This window comes from Stomoxys calcitrans, chromosome 2 (assembly GCF_963082655.1).
Source record: "Stomoxys calcitrans chromosome 2, idStoCalc2.1, whole genome shotgun sequence".
Lineage (NCBI taxonomy): Eukaryota > Metazoa > Arthropoda > Insecta > Diptera > Muscidae > Stomoxys > Stomoxys calcitrans.
In genome coordinates this window covers 23,500,454-23,522,943 of record NC_081553.1, presented here as the reverse complement: position 1 = coordinate 23,522,943, position 22,490 = coordinate 23,500,454, and the positions used below count along the sequence as shown (strand labels likewise).

The 22,490-nt window shown below is 38.1% G+C and overlaps 1 protein-coding gene across 6 annotated transcripts in view; it reads right to left on the bottom strand.

Annotated features, from left to right (window-relative positions):
• The window catches only part of LOC106084159 (rho GTPase-activating protein 100F), an 83,646-nt gene that overhangs the window by 4,449 nt on the left and 56,707 nt on the right, over positions 1-22,490 (bottom strand). For 2 of the 6 annotated variants that reach the window (XM_013247664.2, XM_013247665.2), the window contains 9 exons: positions 14,781-15,077; positions 14,593-14,715; positions 14,395-14,532; positions 14,056-14,329; positions 12,979-13,985; positions 11,781-12,906; positions 11,636-11,715; positions 11,217-11,571; positions 10,420-10,673 (listed from right to left, as the gene is read on the bottom strand). In XM_013247664.2, the coding sequence (XP_013103118.2) occupies positions 10,420-10,673; positions 11,217-11,571; positions 11,636-11,715; positions 11,781-12,906; positions 12,979-13,985; positions 14,056-14,329; positions 14,395-14,532; positions 14,593-14,715; positions 14,781-15,077 (3,654 nt within the window). Of the gene's footprint in view, positions 1-10,419; positions 10,678-11,216; positions 11,572-11,635; positions 11,716-11,780; positions 12,907-12,978; positions 13,986-14,055; positions 14,330-14,394; positions 14,533-14,592; positions 14,716-14,780; positions 15,078-22,490 lie in introns of all 6 variants that reach the window. The other 4 variants (XM_013247667.2, XM_013247666.2, XM_013247669.2 and 1 more) reach the window with 4 other exon arrangements.

Sequence of the window (22,490 nt, the reverse complement as noted above, 5' to 3'; positions counted from 1 at the left end):
GGTCTAAGATGATGTGGATATATTAAAAAAATTATACAGTACTTTCCCAAAAAAAAATATTAAAAAAATGATACAGTACAGTCTCAATATCACAATATTTAATACACTAGTAAAAATACGTATTAAGTTCGATTGGGTCGAATCGTATATACCCTACACTATGGATGGCAATTGTCAAATTATTTTAATGATTTCGTTTTTTGCCAGAATTTAAAGTTTCTTAAAATAAGAAAAATTTTTATACCCTCCACTATAGGATGAGGTGTACTAATTTCGTCATTCCGTTTGTAACTCCTTGAAATATTCGATTAAGACCACAAAAAGTATCTTCTTGATCGTTATGACATTTTAAGTCGATCCGTCCGTTTGTCCGTCTGCCTGTCGACGGCACGTTAACTTTCGAAGGAGTAAAGCTAACCACTTGAAATTTTGCACAAATACTTCTTAGGTCGGTTGTGATTGTAAATAGGCCATATCGGTCCATGTTTTGATATAGCTGCCATATAAACCGATCTTGACTTTTTGGGCCACTAGAGGACGCAATTCTTATCCGATTAGGCCGAAATTTTGCACGAGGTGTTATGTTATAATTTCCAACAACTTTGCCAAATATGGTTCAAATCGGTCCATAACCTGATATAGCTGCCATATAAACCGATCTTAGATCTTGACTTCTTGAGCCACTAGAGGGCGAAATTCTTATCCGATTTGGCTGATTTTTGCATTACTTGTTTTGTAATAACTTCCAACAACTGTGCCAAATATGGTTCAAATCGGTCAATAATCAGATATAGCTGTCATATAAACCTATCCGGGATTTTGATTTCTTGAGCCTCCAGAGGGCGCAGCTATTATCCGATTTGGCTGAAATTTTGTTCAACGGCTTCTAGTATGACCTTCAACATACGTGTCAAATATGGTCTGAATCGGTCTATAGTCCGATACAGCTCCCATATAAGCCGATATCCCGATTTTACTTCTTAAGCCCATAAAGGTCGCAATTGGCTGAAATTTTGACACAACGACTTCTACAATGGTCTCCAACAATCAATCCAATTATGGTCTGAATTGGACCATAACTTGATATAGCTCCTATAGCATAGCGATTCTTTTCTCTTCTTTGTCTAAAAAGAGATACCGCGAAAAGAACTCGACAAATGCGATCCATGGTGGAGGATATATAAGATTCGGCTCCGCCGAATTTAGCACGCTTTTACTTGTTATACCCACCACCGTAGGATAGGGGGTATATTCATTTAGTCATTCCGTTTGCAACACATCGATATATCAATTTCCAACCCTACAAAGTATATATATATTTCGGATCGTCGTAAAATTCTAAGACGATTCAACGATGTCCGTGTGTCTGTCACTCTGTCCGTCTGTCTGTTGTAAGCACTTTAGAGTCTTCGAAAAATTGAGATATTGAGCTGAAATTTGGCACAGATAAGTCTTTTTGATGCACGCTGGTCAAGTTCTTGAACGGGCCAAATTGGACCATTTTCCGATTTTGCTGAAATTTTAAACAGTGTCGGTTTTAGGCCTCCCGACATCTGACCCAAATATGGTTCAGATGGGACTATATTCAAATACAGCTGTCATATAGACCGACACCTACCGCCTCCCGACATGTGGCCTAAATATGGTTCAGATCGGACTCTATAAAAGCTTTATTTATTACCCGATTTCGCTGAAATTTTAAACAGTGAGTAGGTTAAGACCTCCCAACATCCGACCTAAATATGGTTCTGATCGGACTATATTTAGATATAGCTGTCATATAGACAGATCTGGCAATAAGGGGACTGAAGCCCATAAAAGCTTTATTTATTACCCTATTCCGGTGAAACTTTAAACGGTGAGTTTTTCTGAGCCTCACGATATTCGTCCTTTATATGGTTCAGATCGGTTTGTAATTGGATATATCTGCCAAAAAGATCCATATTTTGTTCTACAAAATTAAATAGTGACATATATATTAGACCACTCAATGTCCGTGCCAACATTGGTGCTTAAGTTATCCAATTTTCACCGGATAGTGACGAAATGGGGTTTACATATGTACCCGAGGTGGTGGGTATCCAAACTTCGGCCTGGCCGAACTTAATGCCTTTTTACTTGTTTTTATATAAATAAGCTCTCACAATGTAAAACCGGATGATCAGCTTTTATGGGTGTTATATCTGTTTAAAGGCCGAGTTGGACTAAACTTAGGTGTTTGTAATAATTTAAGAAGTTATTGTAGAAAATTTATAAAAATTAAGATTCAATAGGTTCTTCCGATTTTACATCTTGAACTAATTGGTATGACATTTTCCACGATGATCGGTTTAATTGGAAGCTATCTGGCGATACATTGCAGCCTTACTCAGACATATTAAAGTCATCATGCGAAATTTCAAAGTCCAAAGAAGTCAAATCTGGAGAGCGATATACATGGGAGCCATATGTAAATTCTAACCGATCACCATCAACAAGAAATATTTTTGCAAAATGTGGGATGCCTAGCTTTACTTGTTTGAAAATAATCGTGCTTTCGACATACTGGCGTACGGACATCACTTGATTAACTTAAAAAAACCCAAGTGGTGTCGCACTCGGCATTAAGATTAAACTGTAATCGGACTGCACTAATTGATATGAGAGAAGTATCCCTTGTTCCTTAATGGATTTTAAACCCTATTTAGTGTATAAAAATAATTTTCAGTGAAAGTTATAAAATTTAATATTTTTATTATCGCTACTTTGGTACAAGGTATTACAACTTTGTGCAATTATTTGGAAATCCTAAAAAAAATATACATTTTAACCGAGGTTAGGTTAGGCAACAAAGCCTGCTAAACCGGTTATCTAATATAAAATAATTTGTATACCCTACACCACCACTGTGGCACAGGGTAATATAGATTTGTGCATTTGTTTGCAACGCTAAGGAGGAGTATACGGGTATACGATAAGTATACGGATTGGCTTAGAATCACTTTCTGATTCGATTTAGGTATACCCGTCTGCCCGTCTGTCCATGTATTCTTGTAATCAAGGTACAGGTCGCATTTGTTGTCCGATTTTCACAAAATTCGGCATAAGTGTCTTTTTTGGTCCGAGGACGAACGCTATTGAAAATTGGTTCAGATTTAGATATAGGTCCCATATATATCTTTCATCCGATGTGGACTTTTAAAGCTGTAGAAGCCACAATTTTGGTCCGATTCTTACAAAATTTGGCACGAAGTGTTTTTTAACGTCCCAAAATAATTGCAAAATTTTATTGAAATCGGTCCAGATTTAAATATAGCTCCCATATATATATTTCATCCGATATGCCCTTTTAAAGCTGTAGGAGCCACAATTTTGCTGCGTAGGAGCCAAATTTGGCATGAAATGTTTCGTATGACGTCCCAATATGTGTGCAAAATTTCATCTAAATCAGTTCAGATTTAGATATAGCTCCCATATATAACTTTCGTCCGATTTGACATATTAAGACTGTAGAAGGCACAATTTTGGTCTAATCCTTACAAAATTTGGCACAAAGTCCTTTTTGTGACGTACCAATATGTGTGCAAAATTTCATCATAATCGGATCAGATTTATATATAGCTCCTAGGTATATCTTTATATATATAGTAGCCACAATTTTGGACCCATCCTTACAAAATTTGGCATGGAGCGTTTTATTCAACGTTGTCATATGTGTGCAAAGTTCCGTATAAATCGGTCTAGATTTAGATATAGCTCCCATATATACTTTTCATCTGATATGGCCTTTTAAGGCTGTAGAAGCCACGATTTTGGTCCGATCTTTACAAAATTTGGCATAGGCCGTTTTATTTAACGTCCTCATATGTGTACAAGTTTCATAAAAATCGGTCCAGATTTAGATATAGCTTAAGGCTGTAGAAGCCACAATTTTGGTCCGATCTCTACAAAATTTTTCATGAGATGGTTTAATTGACATCCCAATACGTGTGTAAAGATTTTATCCAAAAAATGTTAACATATTGTAATTTAAGGAATCCTGAAAGACAATATTATCAACAATTGATAATCAAAAAATTCGTTTTGTAAAACATGGTTTTTCAGTGGTGTATGCAGACTTTTCTGTGCCACTGTATATGGAGAACAACAAGAAAATATACTCAAAAAAATATATATCCAGAAAAAGGAAAAAATATACCCCAAACAAAATTTTTGGGTCCTAATTTCGGTTTTTGGTGCCTTTTTTAAGCAGCCATCGCTCAATTTTTGAAACGCTTTTGCAAACAAAAAAGAAAAAATATAAAAAAAGTTCTCGATATTTGAATATAACATGAGCTTTCGGCCACTTTTTGGAAACTGGATTAAAAACTGCTTGCTAAAAAGTTGGGATTCTAGCATAGCAAAATATTCGACACAAATGTTCGCCGGAAAATCGTACAATAGTCCCCAGAATTCAAATCTTAGCATAAACACCAGGATCAGTAAAACGGAAAACACAATTCAAGGATAAAGTCGTAAGTTAAAGTGTACACCTTCTCTAGACGTAATAACTTAAATCAAGGGACTGGTTTATGTGGGAGCTATATCTGGTTATATACCGATTTGGACCAATCTTGGCGGAGTTTTTAGAATGTTCATGAGCAAGTTTGCTTTTGTATTTTTGAAAAAAGTAAGCTGACTTCTCCTACTACTTCTTTCTTCTACTTCTTCTCTGAATTCATTTAACTTTCAAGTTCTTTAAATCAACTATGAAATTACACCCATATATACACTGTACACAACACCAAAATAATATTTTGGGGTGATTATGCATGCGTTGGCGTCTTTTTGCCTTATGAAAATATACCCCAAACTCCAGAATGGAATTTGACCCCGAAATTTGGGTTGCATTTGCATACTTTGGGGTGTTATTGTTTTGGGATAATTTTTATAATGCAAAACCTCCCCAAATTTGGGTTATTTTTCTTTTTCAATTTGAGGCGTTTGTGTTTGGGCCCACTGTCATGGCGCCAAAACGATGGGTAAAAATATTATCCAAAAAATTAGTTAATTAGTTTCATGAATCCATGTAAAACGTGAATTAATTTTGATATCCTCCACTGTAGGGTTGAGATATACTAATCTATTGTAGTCATTAATTTTTTTTAACATTTCGAAATATTGCTCATATGACTTTGAGCGTCCCACCATATGACTTTGAGCGTCCCACCGATTCGATTCGACAGCAATTTTATACAATAATTTCTACTATGATCTGCCATAACCCCGACAAATATAGGCTGAATAGTCGATATAAGCCGATATTCCGATTTTACTTCTTGAGCTCCTACAGGAATTCTTATATTATTCTAATTCGATTTGGCAGAAATTTCGCACAAGGATTTTTGTTATCCATGTTGTTTGTTGTATATAAAACACACGCGTCACTTGAATCGAATAGTTCTTTAAAAATAAGAAATCCTTTTTTTTCATCCAACTCAAAATGTACTACTCAACATGGTTGATCTTGGCTTGATTCTTGAATTTGCCGATAGCTATTTGGGCAGTTTTCTTGGTGGCCGTCAAGACCATCAAAAACCATGATCTGAATCGGTTTTTAACCTGATATAGTTTTCATATAAACCGATCTCTCGATTTTACTTTTTGAGCCCCTAGAGGGCCAAATTACTTTTTGATTTGGCTAAAGTTTCGCACTTTGATTTTTGTTTTTTTAAAGCTCTAAAAAAAACATGTTTCACACTCTTATTCATTTAATACCCATATTGTTCCAGTCGATAAAAATGTTCGTTTCTATCGGTTTGAGGTGGGGCTTGGCATTCTTCCAGGTTGAATGACCCAATTTTTATACACTACACCACTATTGTGGTAGAGGCTATTATAACTTAGTGCATTTGTTTGTAACACCACGAAGGAGAGAGATAGACCTTTAATAAGTATATCGATCAACTCAGAATCAGTATCTGGTTGGATTTAGCTATGTCCGTCTGTCCATGATAATTGCACTTTGTGCACGTACAGGTCGCAAATCTCATCCGATCATCCTCAAATTTTGTACAGGCATGATTTACGGCCTAGAGACGAGGCCTATTGAAATTGGAAAAAATTGGTTCAGATTTGGATATAGCTCCAATGTATAGTCTGATTTGAACTAATATTGCAATAAAATCATAATTTTTTAATCGATGCCCACGAAGTTTTGCACGACATTACTGATGAATTTCATAGAAATCGGATGAGATTTAGATATAGTTCCGATTTATAGCTCCCATTTATATAAGTTTTGCCCTATTTTCACTTCTAGAGTCTTTGCAAGCACACTTAATGACGAATCTCCCCATAGCCAATCATCCAATCTCCCTGCATAACGTTTTCCTCTCCGACTATTACAATACATAAGGAGTTTGGTTGAAATCGGTTGTAATTTATATATAGCTCCGATATATATGCGCCCGTAGAGCAGAGGTTACCCACGGTAGCGCAGATGTTAGCATGTCCGCCTATGACGCTAAACGCCTGGGTTCGAATCCTTGCGATTTTCACTTCTGGAGTCACTGCAGTCACATTTATTAGCCAATCTTCCCAAAACGCTTTGCACAACGCTTTTCTCTTTAGATATTGTGATAGTCATCACAATATATAAAGAGTTTGGTTGAAAATGGCTAAAATTTAGATATAGCTCCCACATACGTGTTCATCCGACTTTGAATAATTTGCAATAATGTGGTTATTTGTCAACCGATTGGCACATATTATTCTCTTATGACTGGTGACATTTTTGTATAATTTTTTATCAAAATAGGATGAGATTTCTATTTAACTCCCATATACATATATACATCGATCGCCCTATTTGCATATAAAGAGCCGCAGTTATTTTGAATACATTTGTTCGAAATTAGATACGGATGATTTGGATTCGTGACAAAATAAACAACGACTTTGCGGCCAAAGTGTCCACATCTGATTATTCAGTAAATTTATACAGTTCAAAAGTCAAAAAATGTGAAAAGTATACTTTTTGCATTTTTTGGTCAACAAAAGTATTTTCATTGATTTATCTTTATTGAAAAAAACTTGCTTAAAACCCTTATTTTTGTCTTTTATTTTGTGAAGAGGACATATTGTAGATGAGTTTTATGTGAAATATGAACAAGATATGTTAACTTTAATGAGTGCTATGTGCACTTCAAAATAGGCAATTTTTTTATAAAAAAAATTGGAAAAACGCCTCGAGTTCTTGAACTCCAAAACCCAGATCCCCCATTTGTGTCTATGTTTTTTTACTGTATAAGTCCTCTAAATCCATGGAAACAATTTTTTGCGCCTAACAATATTTGTAGCCTCCGATTTTGCAACCATTTTTGTGGATGCATGTAAAAAATCGGTCTACATTTATTTTTAGTTTTTTAAGGACACTTTTATCTGCGAAATTCCAAAAGAATCACCAAGATACATTTATTCGTTTGTTTCTTAAAAAAATTGAAACTCGAATATCCCCGAAACGAGACGAGATATTGTAGACCTAAAGCGGATTTTTTTGTAGGGATATTTGAACACTATCCAGAAAAAAAATGTGGAAATCGGATCACAAACGAAGATTTGGCAGCCACAACAAATTTTTGAAATACCGAAGTGACCAACTTAAGGGGCCTGCCAACCGGATAAACTAAGGACTTGAAATTTTGCACACGATCTCGCTGGCGCTTCAGCCTTAACCATTCTAACAAAAAATCGGTCGATTATATGTGGAAGCTATATCTAAATATTAACCGATTTCTATGAAACTCCATGGTAATCTGAAAAGTCATAAAAGAATCTTTCCTGCCAAATTTCGTGAAGATCAGTTTACAAATGACCACAATATTGCAATATAAATCCAAATCGGGCAAACATATATATGGCAACTTTATCTAAATCTGAACCGATTTCTTCCAAATTCAAAGCGCTTCGATTCCAGTAAAAAAATCTGTTCTAATTTTATGATGGTCGCAACAAAAGTGCGATTTGTACTTCGATTACAATTTCACATTGAAAGACTGACAGACGGTTATAGCCATATCGATTGATATACAATGGGTGTATCTCTCTTCCTTTGGGATATTATAAAAATATTCACTAAGTTGTAATATCCTGTACCACAGCAGTGGTGCAGGTTATACAAATTCTGAGAAATTATTTTTCATTCAATTTTCCATTTTTCACGTTTTTTGCCTGTTAGGGCGAAGATCATAAAATTTTACAATTTCTGTTTGTTTCTCTTTCGAGACGAGCTCAATGATCGGAGATGCGAATAGAAAAAGAAAGCCAAAGATAGCAACACACACCAACCTATATGGGACCCGTTTCGTATTTGGTTAGAAGACTTTTCAATCATATTAGGTGCGATGGCTTCGAGGGCCGTGCGTTGGTATGTTGTATTTGAATCGTATTAATAGCGAAAACGCATCGATGATACAATTACCACACTCGACAACCCTATTAGCTGTACTTTTCCCAATGCATGTATTTTTGTGTAATGACAGACATTCTTTTTGTGACAAATTACACTTCATCCCGACTACACATGATTTTGTGCATCTGTTGGAAGTTGTATTGATGGCATCGAACGCTAGGCTCTCGCTGCTACTCCATCCGTCCAGGTTCGAATCCCGGCCGGGCCCTGCCGAATTTTTAATTTTTCAAGTTTTTTGCCTGTTAGGGCGAAGATCATTTTCCGACAAAATGTTTTTTGAAAAATCGCGTTTATTAAGGTTACGTTTTTAATTGTACAAAATTTTAATTATTTTTTTGGAAAACTTATAATGTGCAAATTTGTAAAAATTTTAAATTTCATTGATTTTAAAGTTACATCAATATCGTAAATGTTTATTTCGATCATTGATTTCACTTAAGGAAAACTGAAAAAAAAAATCAAAACTCTTATACCCAACACCATAAAATTGAGGGTATACTAATCTTCTAATTGTTTATCTGCGACCCCATAAAGTATATACATTCTTGATCGTCTTGACATTATTAGTTCATCTAGCTATCTGTGGATAGCTGGATCATCTGTCCGTCTGTGGAAATCTCAATAGCAGCCAAAAGCTTAGAGCTAGTCAATTGAATTTTCATGGACACTTCTTACTGGTGTAGGTCGATGGCGATTGCAAATAGATGGAAATATCGGCTCAGATTTGGATATAGCTCCCATGTAAAGTGGACCTTCGACTTGGCTTCTTGAGCCCCTAGAAGCTTTAAATATTATCCGAAGTTTTCTACGACTTTCAATAATGTGTGGTCTAAATTGTTCTATAGCCTGATATAGCTCCCACATAATCAGATCTCCCGATTTGACATCTTGATCTCATAGTGTTCCGTTAAGACTTGCAACGATTACACCAATTATGGTTCAAAATGGTATATAACCTTGTATAACTCCCATATAAACTGATCTCTTATTTTGAAATCTTGTACCCCGAATCGATCTTACGATTGAGCTGAATTTGTGCACGTAATAATCTGTTATGATTTTCAACAATCATGACAAGTATGACCCAAAACTGTGTATAAACTATTATAGCTCCCATATAACCCGATCTCCAGATTTGTCATCTTGAGCCCCTAAAAGCGGCAAATGTTATCCGATAAGGCTAAAATGTTGTTCATAGTGTTCTATTATGACGGTCATCAATGGTGATAAGTATGGTCCAGATTTGTGTATATTCTGATATAGATCCCATTTGAAATCTTGAGGTTTGAAATTTAAAAAGTAAAAAAATCGTCAAGTTTTTTTTTTGTCCATACTTATTTCAAAATACAAACTATACTATCGCCGAGTTTGAGAATCTAATTAGAGAATTGGACGCTATGCATAGAATGGAAGAATTCTTTTTGGCAAGTTATGATATGTGATGAAAACTTTTGAGCGTAATGGAAAGTACTGTATACGTTTTATTAATATATTATGGTGTTGTGTGTTCATGGAACCTTTTCTAAAGTTCATCCAATACAGAAGTGAATTTATTTCTATTTTGAAAATAAATTGCACAGTGTTTCTGTTAGACTTATGGAAGTGTTGGAGTACTATGTTTATTGGAGGGGGATAGAGAAGGGAACAACATTGGGCTTGTTCTTGGAAGGAATGGAGCGTGTATTTGTAACACTGTTTTTAGATGGCTGCTCGCTGTGGGCAGAAGTCTTGGTCCTTGAGCTGCTGGCATTGCGTCTTTGATACACAGAACAAATACTAAACGCTGCTTTATGCCGAAAGTAGAAGTTAATGGGGGAGGCAACTCCGAAATATAGTTCCATTGAATTGGAAATTGGAAAGCTCATATGTTAATTGTTAATTATTATCATTATTCATAAAATTAATTAGTAAGAGAGTGTTGTTATTTTTCTTAGTGTTCTTTTTTTTGGGAGGGGAGGGTATGATGTGTGGTGGTGGTGTTTGTTTACCTGTTGCACCGCTTGTTGCAAGGCTCGATGCGATTGAGCTAACTGACCCACTACTGATTGATACAGATGACTGTTGACTGTGGCTGAGAGCGGATGTGGGCCTTGAGAAAGTATGTTGGTTACCGAAGTGGACGAGCGTAGTAGATTGCCCGCCGCCATGAGCTGCTGCTGTTGTTGCATGAGAAACGCCTGCCTGTCCACTTGCAACGCATTGACTTTGCTTCCACGCTGCCCTGTTGACTCGCCGCGCCGACCTGTCTACATAGGACTCTGTATTAATCAATATTATTGCAATTGTATTTGGTTTCTAACAATAACTTAAAACTATAATACATGTATAGAGATAGATAGATAAAGAGAGAGAGAGAGACAGATATAGTGGTGTAGAGAGAGAGATAGAGAGAGTAAGGGAATGACAGTAAAGTGTCAATTCCTGCTTTGCTTCCCCTCGATAGTATTCAACGTAACGTAACTAAACTAAACAACGTATTTAACAACGTACGGTGTCGATTCGGTGGGTGTTGGTGAGTGAAAAAACGTGTAGGTTGTGGTAGTGGTAGTAGTGGAGGTGTTACAAGTGTCTTCAAAAGTTCCCCTGGAACCGTTAAGAATTTAAACAAAACGAAAAAAAAAATTGCTGTGATTAAAAAGTTGAAATTTTTTGTAGCGACGGATCTTGTGCCACGAAGTGTAACCAGAAGAAAAAATGAACAATGACTGACTCAAACCGAAAAGACGACTTTGGAAGATATGATGCAAGAATGATTCGCACAGGAAATATACTAGAATTACGTTACCTGAAACAACTCCCGCCATATTGCTCATACTGCCAGCACTCATACCCAAACCCATACCCAGGCCCATGCCCACGGTACTGCCTCCGACAGTCATGCTGCCCATAAGATTTCCAGCGGCACCCACGGCCGCTGCACTTTGGTGATGTTGCGACTGGGGTTGGGGCCAGATTTGCAAGAGATATTTCAGTACGGCAATGGGCTGGGCATGATCGATATCGGAACCTGGTTGAGCGCTAGCCGAGTGCAGCATCAGGGGAGGACCCATGACAGTGGCCAAGGCTTGAGCAGACATCTTATTGCGTTCGGAATTGGAGACCACCAGGGACAAGTGATCAAGTAGAAATACCAAAGTGGCCTGCGGAATAGTGAAAATACGTTTAGAAAGGTCAGGGCTTTTAGTATTCAAAGTTAAAACTTACCCTATTTGCTCTGGGTAGGCAGTCCAAAATGCTAAGCATCAGTTTGGCATTACCTTCGGGATCATCGGGTAGGCACACAGCTAAAAAGTTGATCCAATTCATATATAGTTTGATTTTCATTCGTTATTTTCTCTGCCCAACTTACCCAATGCATCTACTGTCATCTGGAAGAGACATCTTGTAAACAATGGCTCCGGCAATTCTCTAAGATAGTCTTTAAGCACACCAGTGATGACATTGATGTCAGGAACATGTTCTGGGGTCAATTCCACGGCACGACTATTGCGCTCGAATGCCTCTCTTAGCAAACGTTTCTTCGTTGCCGATCCACAGAGTCGATACAATCCGATTATATCAAGACCGCGTCGCTCAACCTCTTCCACACATCGCCGCAAGACAATGGGAACTGGCGCCGAACCGGGAGCTCCCTTCGATTCTCGATTCACCACCGACTCCAAATCGGCTCCGAACAGTGTGGGATAACCAGCTCTAAGGCTGGGCAATCCTCGCCGCTTGTACAAAGCAATGGGATCTGTGTGGCGCATGCGTATGTAAATGGTACCACGTGGCTCTACTTTAAGAGCCAGTTGATGCAACGGCGACTGACGCAACACGGTGGATAGGGAAATGGCTCCGCGATAGCATAACTTATGGCGGTGCTGGGGATCCCAGGAGTACACCAAAACATCCAGCTGCTTGTTGCCCACCAAATCCAGTTCGAACGATTCATCCCAATCGAATTGTAAATCTCCAGACCTTACCACTGTGCGGGCCTTGTGCACGCGATCGCACTCTATCACACAGTACAGATCTCGTGTGGGCGCTGGCAGATGTTGTCCCCCTGCACCGTGCTGTGGTCCCAGTTCGGGAGCCGAACGTAGGCCACGGCCCGCTAACAGGTGAATCCACAACATGCCCGATACGCCGCCTATATCCACTATGGGCTTATCTAGTTTGTATTTGCTGAATTCTGCAGGATTAATGTCGATCTGCCGATGAGGTCGTGGCAATGTAGCACTAGGGGTGGGAGCTGGGCTCTGGTGACCTCCGGTGCTCATAATACTACCACTGGGACTGGCGGGACCAGCGGACAGCTCCAGTAATTGGCGCATGCGACGAATGCTGGGGGAACGTATGGAATTGGGACCGCCTATGTGTTGCGATGACATCGACCTTACTGGCAGCGATGAAATGGGGCGAGGCATACCCAGATGACGGTCTAAAGTACCAGCACCCAGTATACCCGTTCGACTAGAATAAATGCTTTCGGTCTGTAGTAAAAAAAAAAAAAAACAAAGAAGAGGTTTATTTTTGTAAGAGTGAGCAGTTACTTCGTTACTTACATTTCGTAGAGCATCGTGAATGTTCTCCGCACTGCAAGAGAAACGATGAGATCGTGGCTGGTTTAGCAGATCACGAGTCATTCGCATCTGTTCTGCTATGGCTGAACTACTGGGAGCTCTTCGTAACCAGGCACGATATTCGTCCGAGGTAAATATTGATGGGCTGGCAGTGATGCGCGACCTCAAGTCACGATCTCGCCTAGCATTAAATTCGGGGGCAGAGATATTTCCATCGTTTTCATCCATTATTCTATCGCTTATTCTCGAGCGTATGCCCGGTAGACGCACCCCGGGACGGTCTCGTGGCAGTGAGTTAAACTTAGCCATATCAGGACCTCCACCCAGCACAGATGTGCCGGCGCCACCAGCACCACGAGGCATACTGCCAATGGCAGGCCTGTTGTAGTAATAGTAATTGGGCCGTGGTCCCACTGTGGCCTCGGTATCACTGGAATAGTCTAAATTGGGTCGTGAACGTCTAGTCAGAGACTGAGTACCACTTGGGCCGTATTTGCCTTGTGAGTGAGGATCGTAGCGCCCATAACGACCCAGTGTGCCACCGGGACCCATAATAACCGAACCTCCGCTAGGCTTAAGGCTCGGCCGTAGCAGTGAATGGCGACCCAATGAATTCGAGTAATCGGCATATTCTACGCGAGGCAAATGCTGGTCGGAACCAGAACGTGGGAAACGTGCTCTTTGAGGTACATTACCCACTGATAAACGACGGGATGGAGGAGCACCAGGATAAAAGGAATGAACTTTCTCCGCAAGACTCTCCAGAGTGCCAGCATTCTTATAGTAGGCATGTGAAGGTGCAAAAGTGTGACCCTTGGGCTGTTCCGTGATAACTGACGAGGGCGGAGGTGGTGGCTTGTAACCCCAATTGGGAGGATCTATACCCGGACGTGTATTATAGTACATATCCAGTTGTTCCGATTGCGGACTGTAGTTATTCAAGCCCAATCCCAGTCGGGAACGCGACTCGGACATCTCTCGGCCATCACCTACAGGATGGGGGGAGACAAGAGAAGACCAAACGTTAATATATCACAACCAAGCAACAATATCAAATACCTGTACGTCTTTCGCGTGATGAACGGGACCTTGACATGTGATCAGTCTCATCTAGCTCCTCGTCTCGCAAATCTCGTTTCATGACAACAACTGGTGGAGGTTTCTGCTCGGGTCGTGACATGGAAGGCGGTCCCGGAGAGCCTGTGCCACGATTGCCGCAACGCTGTCGTATGGCCAGCACAAGCCGCCGAGGAATTGACATTATTATCACAACATCATCCAGGGACATGTGCGTGACATCGACTAAATTCACTGCTAAGATTTCATCGCCCACCTTGAGATGAAATGAAAAAATTTAAAACAATGGGTAAAGGAAGAAAATCAAAAAAAAAAGCGTACCTTTAGGCAGCCGCTATTCGACACTGCCGACTCAATGGCTATACGGGAAATAAACACACCATCAGTACGATCGGCCCCATTACCCTCTCGTATATATAGACCCAAGGTCTGACCAGGTCTTTTAACGATTTCCACCAGCTATGCAAAAAAATTTCAAGATAAAAATTTCAAAGATAGGAGTGTTTTAAAATATCTTACCTGCACAATATGTCGATTATCCTTTTTCGCCAATAGCTTGTGGGCTGCATCTACTGCCTGTTTACCACCAATACTGTGCGGTTCCAAGATGCGTACTATCATCTCACCCCGTCTCTCCACCGCCTGTGGGAAATCACATAACAATAACCATCGAAATTCTAAGAAAGCAATTTGGGAAGTATGCTTACCTCCAAGGCGGCCGCTGTATTTGGATCATGATCATTTTCTACTGCTTCTATCTGTCGAAATATTTCTGAACTGATGCCTGATACTTTGCGGAAATCCCCTTGCAGCAGCACCGGCTCCTTGGAACCGCCCTGCCTTTGTTGATGATGTTGCTGATGCTGCGATTGTTGCTGTTGATGATGATGTTGCTGCTGCTGTTGCTGTTGATTAACCATCGTTTGCATTTGATTTGATGGCAATGGTCCGGGCGGCGCACGGCCCGGGCTTGCCGTAACATCAGGAACTGATCTTCCATTTTCCTGCAATGGGGAAAAGAACAGAATATTTTGTTTTTATTATAATTGTTTTTAAGATTTTGAATTTTAATAATTACAATACCGAAGAACATAGAAAATGGCGCAGAAAATCAATCTCTCAAAAACAATTCATCGAATCAAACAATATAGTCAAAGGGGGAAAGGGAAGGGAAGTCCCTTCGATATAGTAGGTATCTGTAGTAGGTATCTATGAAGTCATGGCGAAAACATTTATTAACAATGTTTCCAAAATTTGGCACAATGTTTTCTTCTACGACCATCACCACGCCCAGAAAGTTTGGTCGAAGTTGATTCAAATATACGAAGGCTGCTAAATAAATTTTTTGCCTTATTGTCTTATTACCTTTCAAAGTAACTTGCAGCACGATTTATACACTTTTTCATGCGATTAAATCAATTGTCGAAGGTCTTTTTTCACTCCGATTGAGACACTTCTAAAAAAAGGTTGTTGAACGCTTCAACAGCATATATTGGCGACAAAAATCATTGATCACAAAATTTTTATCTTAATATGAGGGAATAAAAAGAAGTCATTGGGTGCTAAGTCAGGGCTGCATGGCGGATGGCCCTCCAATTCGAAGTTTTGGCCGCTCGAAAGTCGCTCAAGCGGAAAAGTAGACTCATGACCAGTTTTGCCGAAGAAACAGACGACCATTTGCTGTTATTGCTTTTTCCGCAAACAACTTTCGTTGGATTTTGCTCGGCTTGCTCGACTCGAAGTCCCACACTGATTATTGTTGTTTCGTTTCGGGCTCATACTCATAGATCCGAGATTCGCCGCCTGCGACGATCTAATAAACATATTTTGAAGCACCGCGATCGTATTTCAACAATTCTTCACACTAATCGATACGAACCTTTTTCTGGGCGACTGTCAAATTGTGCAGAATCCAACGAAGACAAAACTTTTTTTATTGGTGTTCATGGAATATCGAAAGAAATGCCCAAGGATCTATCTCACAGTGTCACATAGACTATCTTGAGTTATAAATTAACGCACGGCATCAATTTTCTCTGATGCAACGGCCGTTTTTGGATGACCTTCAAGGAATTCAACTTTGAGCGAGCGTCGGAAACGTCGTGATAGTCCACGTCGAAAGTTGTGAAAAATGGTGGAATGGTATTGAATTCTTAATAATTGAGAATTAAATTTTTTGTATGTGGATTTGTTTTATGTAATCTAAATATAATAATTCTAGTAATACCATACTTATTAACATTTTTATACCCTCCATCATAGGATGGGCGTATACTAATTTCGTCATTCTGTATGTAACTCCTCGAAATATTCGTCTAAGACTCTATTAAGTTTATATATTCTTGATAGTCATGACATTTTAAGTCGATCTAGCCATGTCCGTCCGTCTGTCTGTGGAAAGCACGCTAACTTTCGAAGGAGTAAAGCTAGACGCTTGAAATTTTGCTCAAATACTTCTTATTAGTGTAGATCGGTTGGGATTCTAAATGGTCTATATCAGTCCATGTTTTGATATAGCTGCCATATAAACCGATCTTAAATCTTGACTTCTTAAGCCACCAGAGGGCGCAATTCTTATCCGATTTGGCTGAAATTTCGCACGGCGTGTTTTGTAATGACTTCTAATAACTGTGTTAAATATTGTTCAAATCAGTCCATAACCTGATATAGTTGCCATATAAACCGATCTGAGATCTTGACTTCATGAGCCTCCAGAGGGCGTAATTATTATCCGATTTGGCTGAACTTTTGTATAATGGCTTCTTCATGACCTTTAACTTAAGTGTCAAATATGGTCCGAATCGATCTATAGCCTGATATAGCTCCCATATAAACCGATCTTTCTATATTACTTCTTGAGATCCTAAAAGGCGCAATTCTTTCTCGATTTGGCTGAAATTTTACACAATGACTTCTACTAATGTCTTCAATTTCATTTAGTTCAATTATCTTCCGAATCGGACAATAACTTGATATAGCTCCAATATTAAAGCAATTCGTTTCTATTATTCTTTGTTTGTCTAAAGATAGACATCGAGAAAAGAACTCGACAAATGCGATCTATGGTGAAGGGTGTATAAGATTCGGCCCGGCCGAACTTAGCACACTTTAATTTGTTTTGTAATATTTTTGGCCTTGTTTTAAAGACGTCTGCATTGCACATTTTTTAAAATTCTCATTCAAATTACTAATTGCCATAGAATCAGCCTAACAACTTGTAAACAACAAAATGTATCCTAATGATTATCGCCACCCCTTGCATTATTATCAAAATCATATGAATGTGTTGTTTGATTGCTTCATGTGGTTGTTATGAGTCACCTACTCTGCTTCTATTGCGTGTTTGGTTTGCTTAGATTTGTAAAATGTCACTTAACACACACACACCCACACACATATACAAACACATTCGCACTTTACGCCGTTATTTCTTCATGCCTAATCGTATTTCCAGGAAAATGTGGGACGAACCACAACAGTTCGCGTGAGTTGTGTTTTCCTGGTAAGGAGGGGGCCGGGGAATAGATTTGTGACAACAAGTGAAACAAACAACCAAAATGCTTAGTCCGGCATTTAGAATGTTGACATGGTATTTAAAATTCCAAATGCACGTTCAAGGTCTCAATGCGGTAGGTTTTCAATTATTTACAATCAATAAAACCGAAGTTGACAGTTTAATTCCAAGTTTTCCAAGTTGGAGTTTCATTGCTATGTGCACTCTTATGTGTGCTGCATTGAGTTGGTAGGTGGAGCAGTATTAAGAGTGTATAATTAATAGTTGTTCGGAAAAATTTTCAACGTTAGGAGATTTTTGCCAACAAAACGCCAAAACTGTATGGTGTACATTGACAAGCAAATATATTTGATGACAATTTGCTGCCTATATATAATTTGATGTAACATTAATTATCATTTAGCTAAAGATTTTGTGGCTTAAGCGCCCTAGTCACAAAGCTTATTAGTGATGACAAGTTGATTAATTTCGAAAGATTACTAAATGAACAGAAACTTGATGAATTTTCCCTTTCTAAATTGCTTAATTCATTCGGCGTACATTGCTCAAACAAGAGATACGAACGTTAAAATGGGTATTCATTATTCATTATCTTTGACCATCTCAAGATGAATTGTGGAATAGCCATTGATATTCCCACTGGAAAATCGATATGAGCTGAACACTTAAGCTTTTGATCCAGCATTAAATTACATGGCCCTCTATAAAACGCTCTGTAAAAGTTATATTTCATGGTAAGATCCTTTGTTTGATGGTTACTAAAATTAAGTTAAACAATTTTTTTTAGATGTATTATTATTTGCACCTAAAATAATTCTTGTTTTCAAAACAATAGCTTCTAATTTAGTACAATATTTTGTAATTCTTTTTAAATTATATTTTCACAAGCCACAAGTATTCAAAGAACTTGCACCTTTTTCCCAATTACAAACATGCGAAAAGTTCATTAATAAGCTAATTTAATGAATAAAGCAACGAAAATTACCAAATGTTTTGGTTAGGAAAAGCAATTATCGAATACATTTTCATAAGCACACACCATTATTATTCCATGCCATATCATTACCTTCGGCATATGCTCAGTCAATAGGTAATGACTTACCAATATATATATATTAATTAGAAGGAAAGCATTTTAAAGGAATCATATTTGTAGAACATAGCTTCCCAAATCCGATATGGTGTTACTCATAAGCATTTTCTAAAGCCTTAAAAAACAAGTGAGGACGAGCTTAAATCAGGCATATCTGACTTTTTGATACCCTACCACCAGTGTTACCGTTTTTGGTAGTTCCCTACCGAAATAGGTAGGTTTCTATGCACTTGGTAGGCTGGCCTCAATTTTTGGTAGGTTTTTTTTCAATATATAAATGCCAAGATAATTACTAAAAAATTGCCTCGCATAACTCAAAAGTATTTCACTTCTTCTCGATTCTGCATAGAAAAAAATAACTCTGAGAAAAATCTATCTAACGAAATTTGCATGTGAAACTTTAAATTCTCAATGAATTTTAGCATTGAATTGAATACTATATGTTGAAGTAGGTTTGTAGAGACTTCACAGACAAAATAATTGAATTTTTGTGGATTTTCCACAAATTCTTTTGTTGAGTTAGTTGTTAAAATACGCGTACTACCATGTAACACACAAGACTCCCATGGCAATAATCAAATGATTTTTTTTAAAAGTGTTTACACTTTTTTTAAGATCGAATAATGCTTATTGAGTTATTTTAATACCGAACATGAAATGATGTGTTCAAATTACGCGGCGGAAAAATTAATCAAATTGGATTTTAGGGTAATATTGAAAAAAAAAGAGTGACAGAGGAAAAACCTGCGAGCAAAGCGGTAAACGAACGAGACAAGCAGCGAGAGCCGAGCAAAGAAAATAAAAACACCACCACACCGAAGCTGTGCAGCAAAGCACATGTAATGGCTGGTTAATTTTTTTTTTTTTTCTTGCCTATAAACATATTGTTGTTATATGTTGGCTTGCAAAGAGTGCCTTTCAACAACAAATTTTTACTTTGGATCGTTAAAATTCAAAATAAATTGTTGCAGAGAACTTAACAAATTTCGTCGTTTTTTTTCGACAAAAGTTGTTGTTTTTCAAAATTATTTTAATCTTTGTGTGTATTTAGGGGATAAATACGAATACATGGCGTCTCTCTGCTTTAAATGTTAGAAAAAAGGGCTTAAGTACCGATATTGACAGTAACTGGAACAAGTGTTAAGGGATCTTTACCAAAGTTCGTAAATTCTGGTTATGAAATGCGGTTTTTGTGCGTTACAAACTCGCCGTTTAATGCCTAAAATCGGAAAGAATATGACAGCTGCATACAAATATGTTCACATCTGGTAAACACTCAGATATTGAGGGGTGTATGCAACTAACGGTAACATAGAAAATGGGTAGTAAAAGCCTGTTTCTGCGAACAAACCCTTAAATAGGGAAATCGGTTTATCCAAACTCAGCACAATTGTTCATTGAAAACGGGACAAAAGTAAATACGACTCTTATAAACTCAAGATTTGTTATCGGGAGATCGGTATAAATGGTGATACATCAAGCTACAGGCCATCTTTAAACTTTAGGCAATAGAGTGATTTCATCAAACGACGATGTAGTATTTATACTTTGCATGTTTGAAAATGTATAATTTGATGTGTTGCAAATGGAATAGAAAAATAACCAACTCTTCGGTGGTGTGTATAGAAACATATACCACATTTTTGGCTTGTAGAACATTTGGTAGGTATTGGTCGGGTTTGGTAGGATTTTTCTAAAATTTTGGTAGGGAATAATTTTCTTGAGTGTCAACAGTGCCTACCACATTGCTTATACAGGCTAATTTGACGAAATTAAAATTTGTTTAAATTTGAAATGAAGAATTTCATAAAAGAAATAAAAATTTTGAGAAGATCGGTTGATAATTGCACTTGCAGTGAACAAATACACATACATGGAACTATATCTAAATCTGAAACGATTTTGACAAATATCCGTACAGATTGTAGTAGTCGTAGAAAAAAGCATTGTGCAATATTTAAAAAAAAAATCGGTCGATAAATAGGTCTGCAAACGATCTCGCATTGAAAATCGAGCGATTCCTATAAGGGTGATGACTTGTATACAACCTCGTTTCTCTATATCATATTTTGATGAGTTATATTTAATAATCGAAAATGTGTTATGGGTTTTTTTCAACATTTTGGGACATTTTTTAACTCCCTATAAGCAGATATATAATTGAACTCAAGCACTAAATCCACATATATCTGTAACATTAGATGCAAATACAATGCAAGTTTACCCATGAACATTCCATAGGGGCATGAGCAGGGGCAAATTTCTCACATATCGCAGAGTGGGGTTTCCTTTTTATAGCCGAGTTCCTTAAAAGGTGACGCAGTGCGACACCTTTAAGGGAAGACGTTTTTACGTGGCATTGTACCTCAGAAATATCGCCAGCATTAGGAGAAGATAACCACCTCTAACTTTTTATACCCACCACCGAAGGATGGGGGTATATTCACTTTGTCATTCCGTTTGCAACACATCGAACTATCCATTTCCGACCATATAAAATATATATATTCCTGAACAGCGTAAAAATCTAAGACGATCTAAACATGTCCAACCGTCTGTCTGTTGAAATCACTCTCAAATCACTTCAAAAATAGAGATATTGAGCTGAAATTTTGCACAGATTCTTTTTTTGTCCATAAGCAGGTTAATTTCGAGATGGGTTATATCGGACTATATCTTGATATAGCCCCATATAGACCGATCTGCCGAGTTAGGGTCTTAGGCCCATAAAATCCACATTTATTATCCGATTTTGCTGAAATTTAAGACAGTGAGTTGTGTTAGGCCCTTCGACATCCTTCGTCAATTTGGCTCAGATCGGTCCAGATTTGGATATAGCTGCCATATAGACCGATCCTCCGATTTAGGGTCTTAGGCCCATAAAAGCCACATTTATTATCCGATTTTGCTGAAATTTGGGACAGTGAGTTGTGTTAGGCCTTTCGACTTCCTTCGTCAATTTGGCTCAGATCGGTCCAGATTTGGATATAGCTGCCATATAGACCGATCCTCCGATTTAGAGTCTTAGGCCCATAACAGCCACATTTATTATTCGATTTTGCTGAAATTTGGGATAGTGAGTTGTCTTAGGCCCTTCGACATATTTCTTCAATTTGACCCTGATCGGTTCAGATTGGGGTATAGCTGCCATTTAGACCAAACTCTCGATTTAAGGTTTTGGGTCCATAAAAGGCGCACTTATTGCCCGATGTCGCCGAAATTTGGGACAGTAAGTAAGATTATGCCCCTTGACATACTTCTGCAACTTGGCACAAATCGGTGCAGATTTGGATATAGCTGCCATGTAGACCGATCTCTCGATTTATAGTCTTGGCCCCATAAAAGGCGCATTTATAATCCGATTTCACTGAAATTTGACACAGTGACTTATGTTAGGCTTTTCGACGTCTGTGTCGTATATGGTTCAGATCGGTTTATTTTTAGATATAGCTACTAAAAAGACAAATTTTTTGTTATACACAATTGAACAATGACTTGTACTTATTAGTATTTGGTCCAAATCGGAACATATTTCGATATAACTGTTATGGGACATAAGGTATGCAATTTTCACTGGATTTTGATGGATGGTGGTTACATATATACCCGAGGTGGTGGGTATCCAAAGTTCGGCCCGGCCGAACTTAACGCCTTTTTTACTTGTTTTCTGATGTTCTCGCTAGTATTCGAACCCAGGCGTTCAGCGTCATAGGCGGATATGCCAAACTCTGTGCTACACCTTTTTGTTAAACTTTGTCGAGATCGGACCATATTAGACATAGCTGTCATATAGACCGTTCTGCCGATACA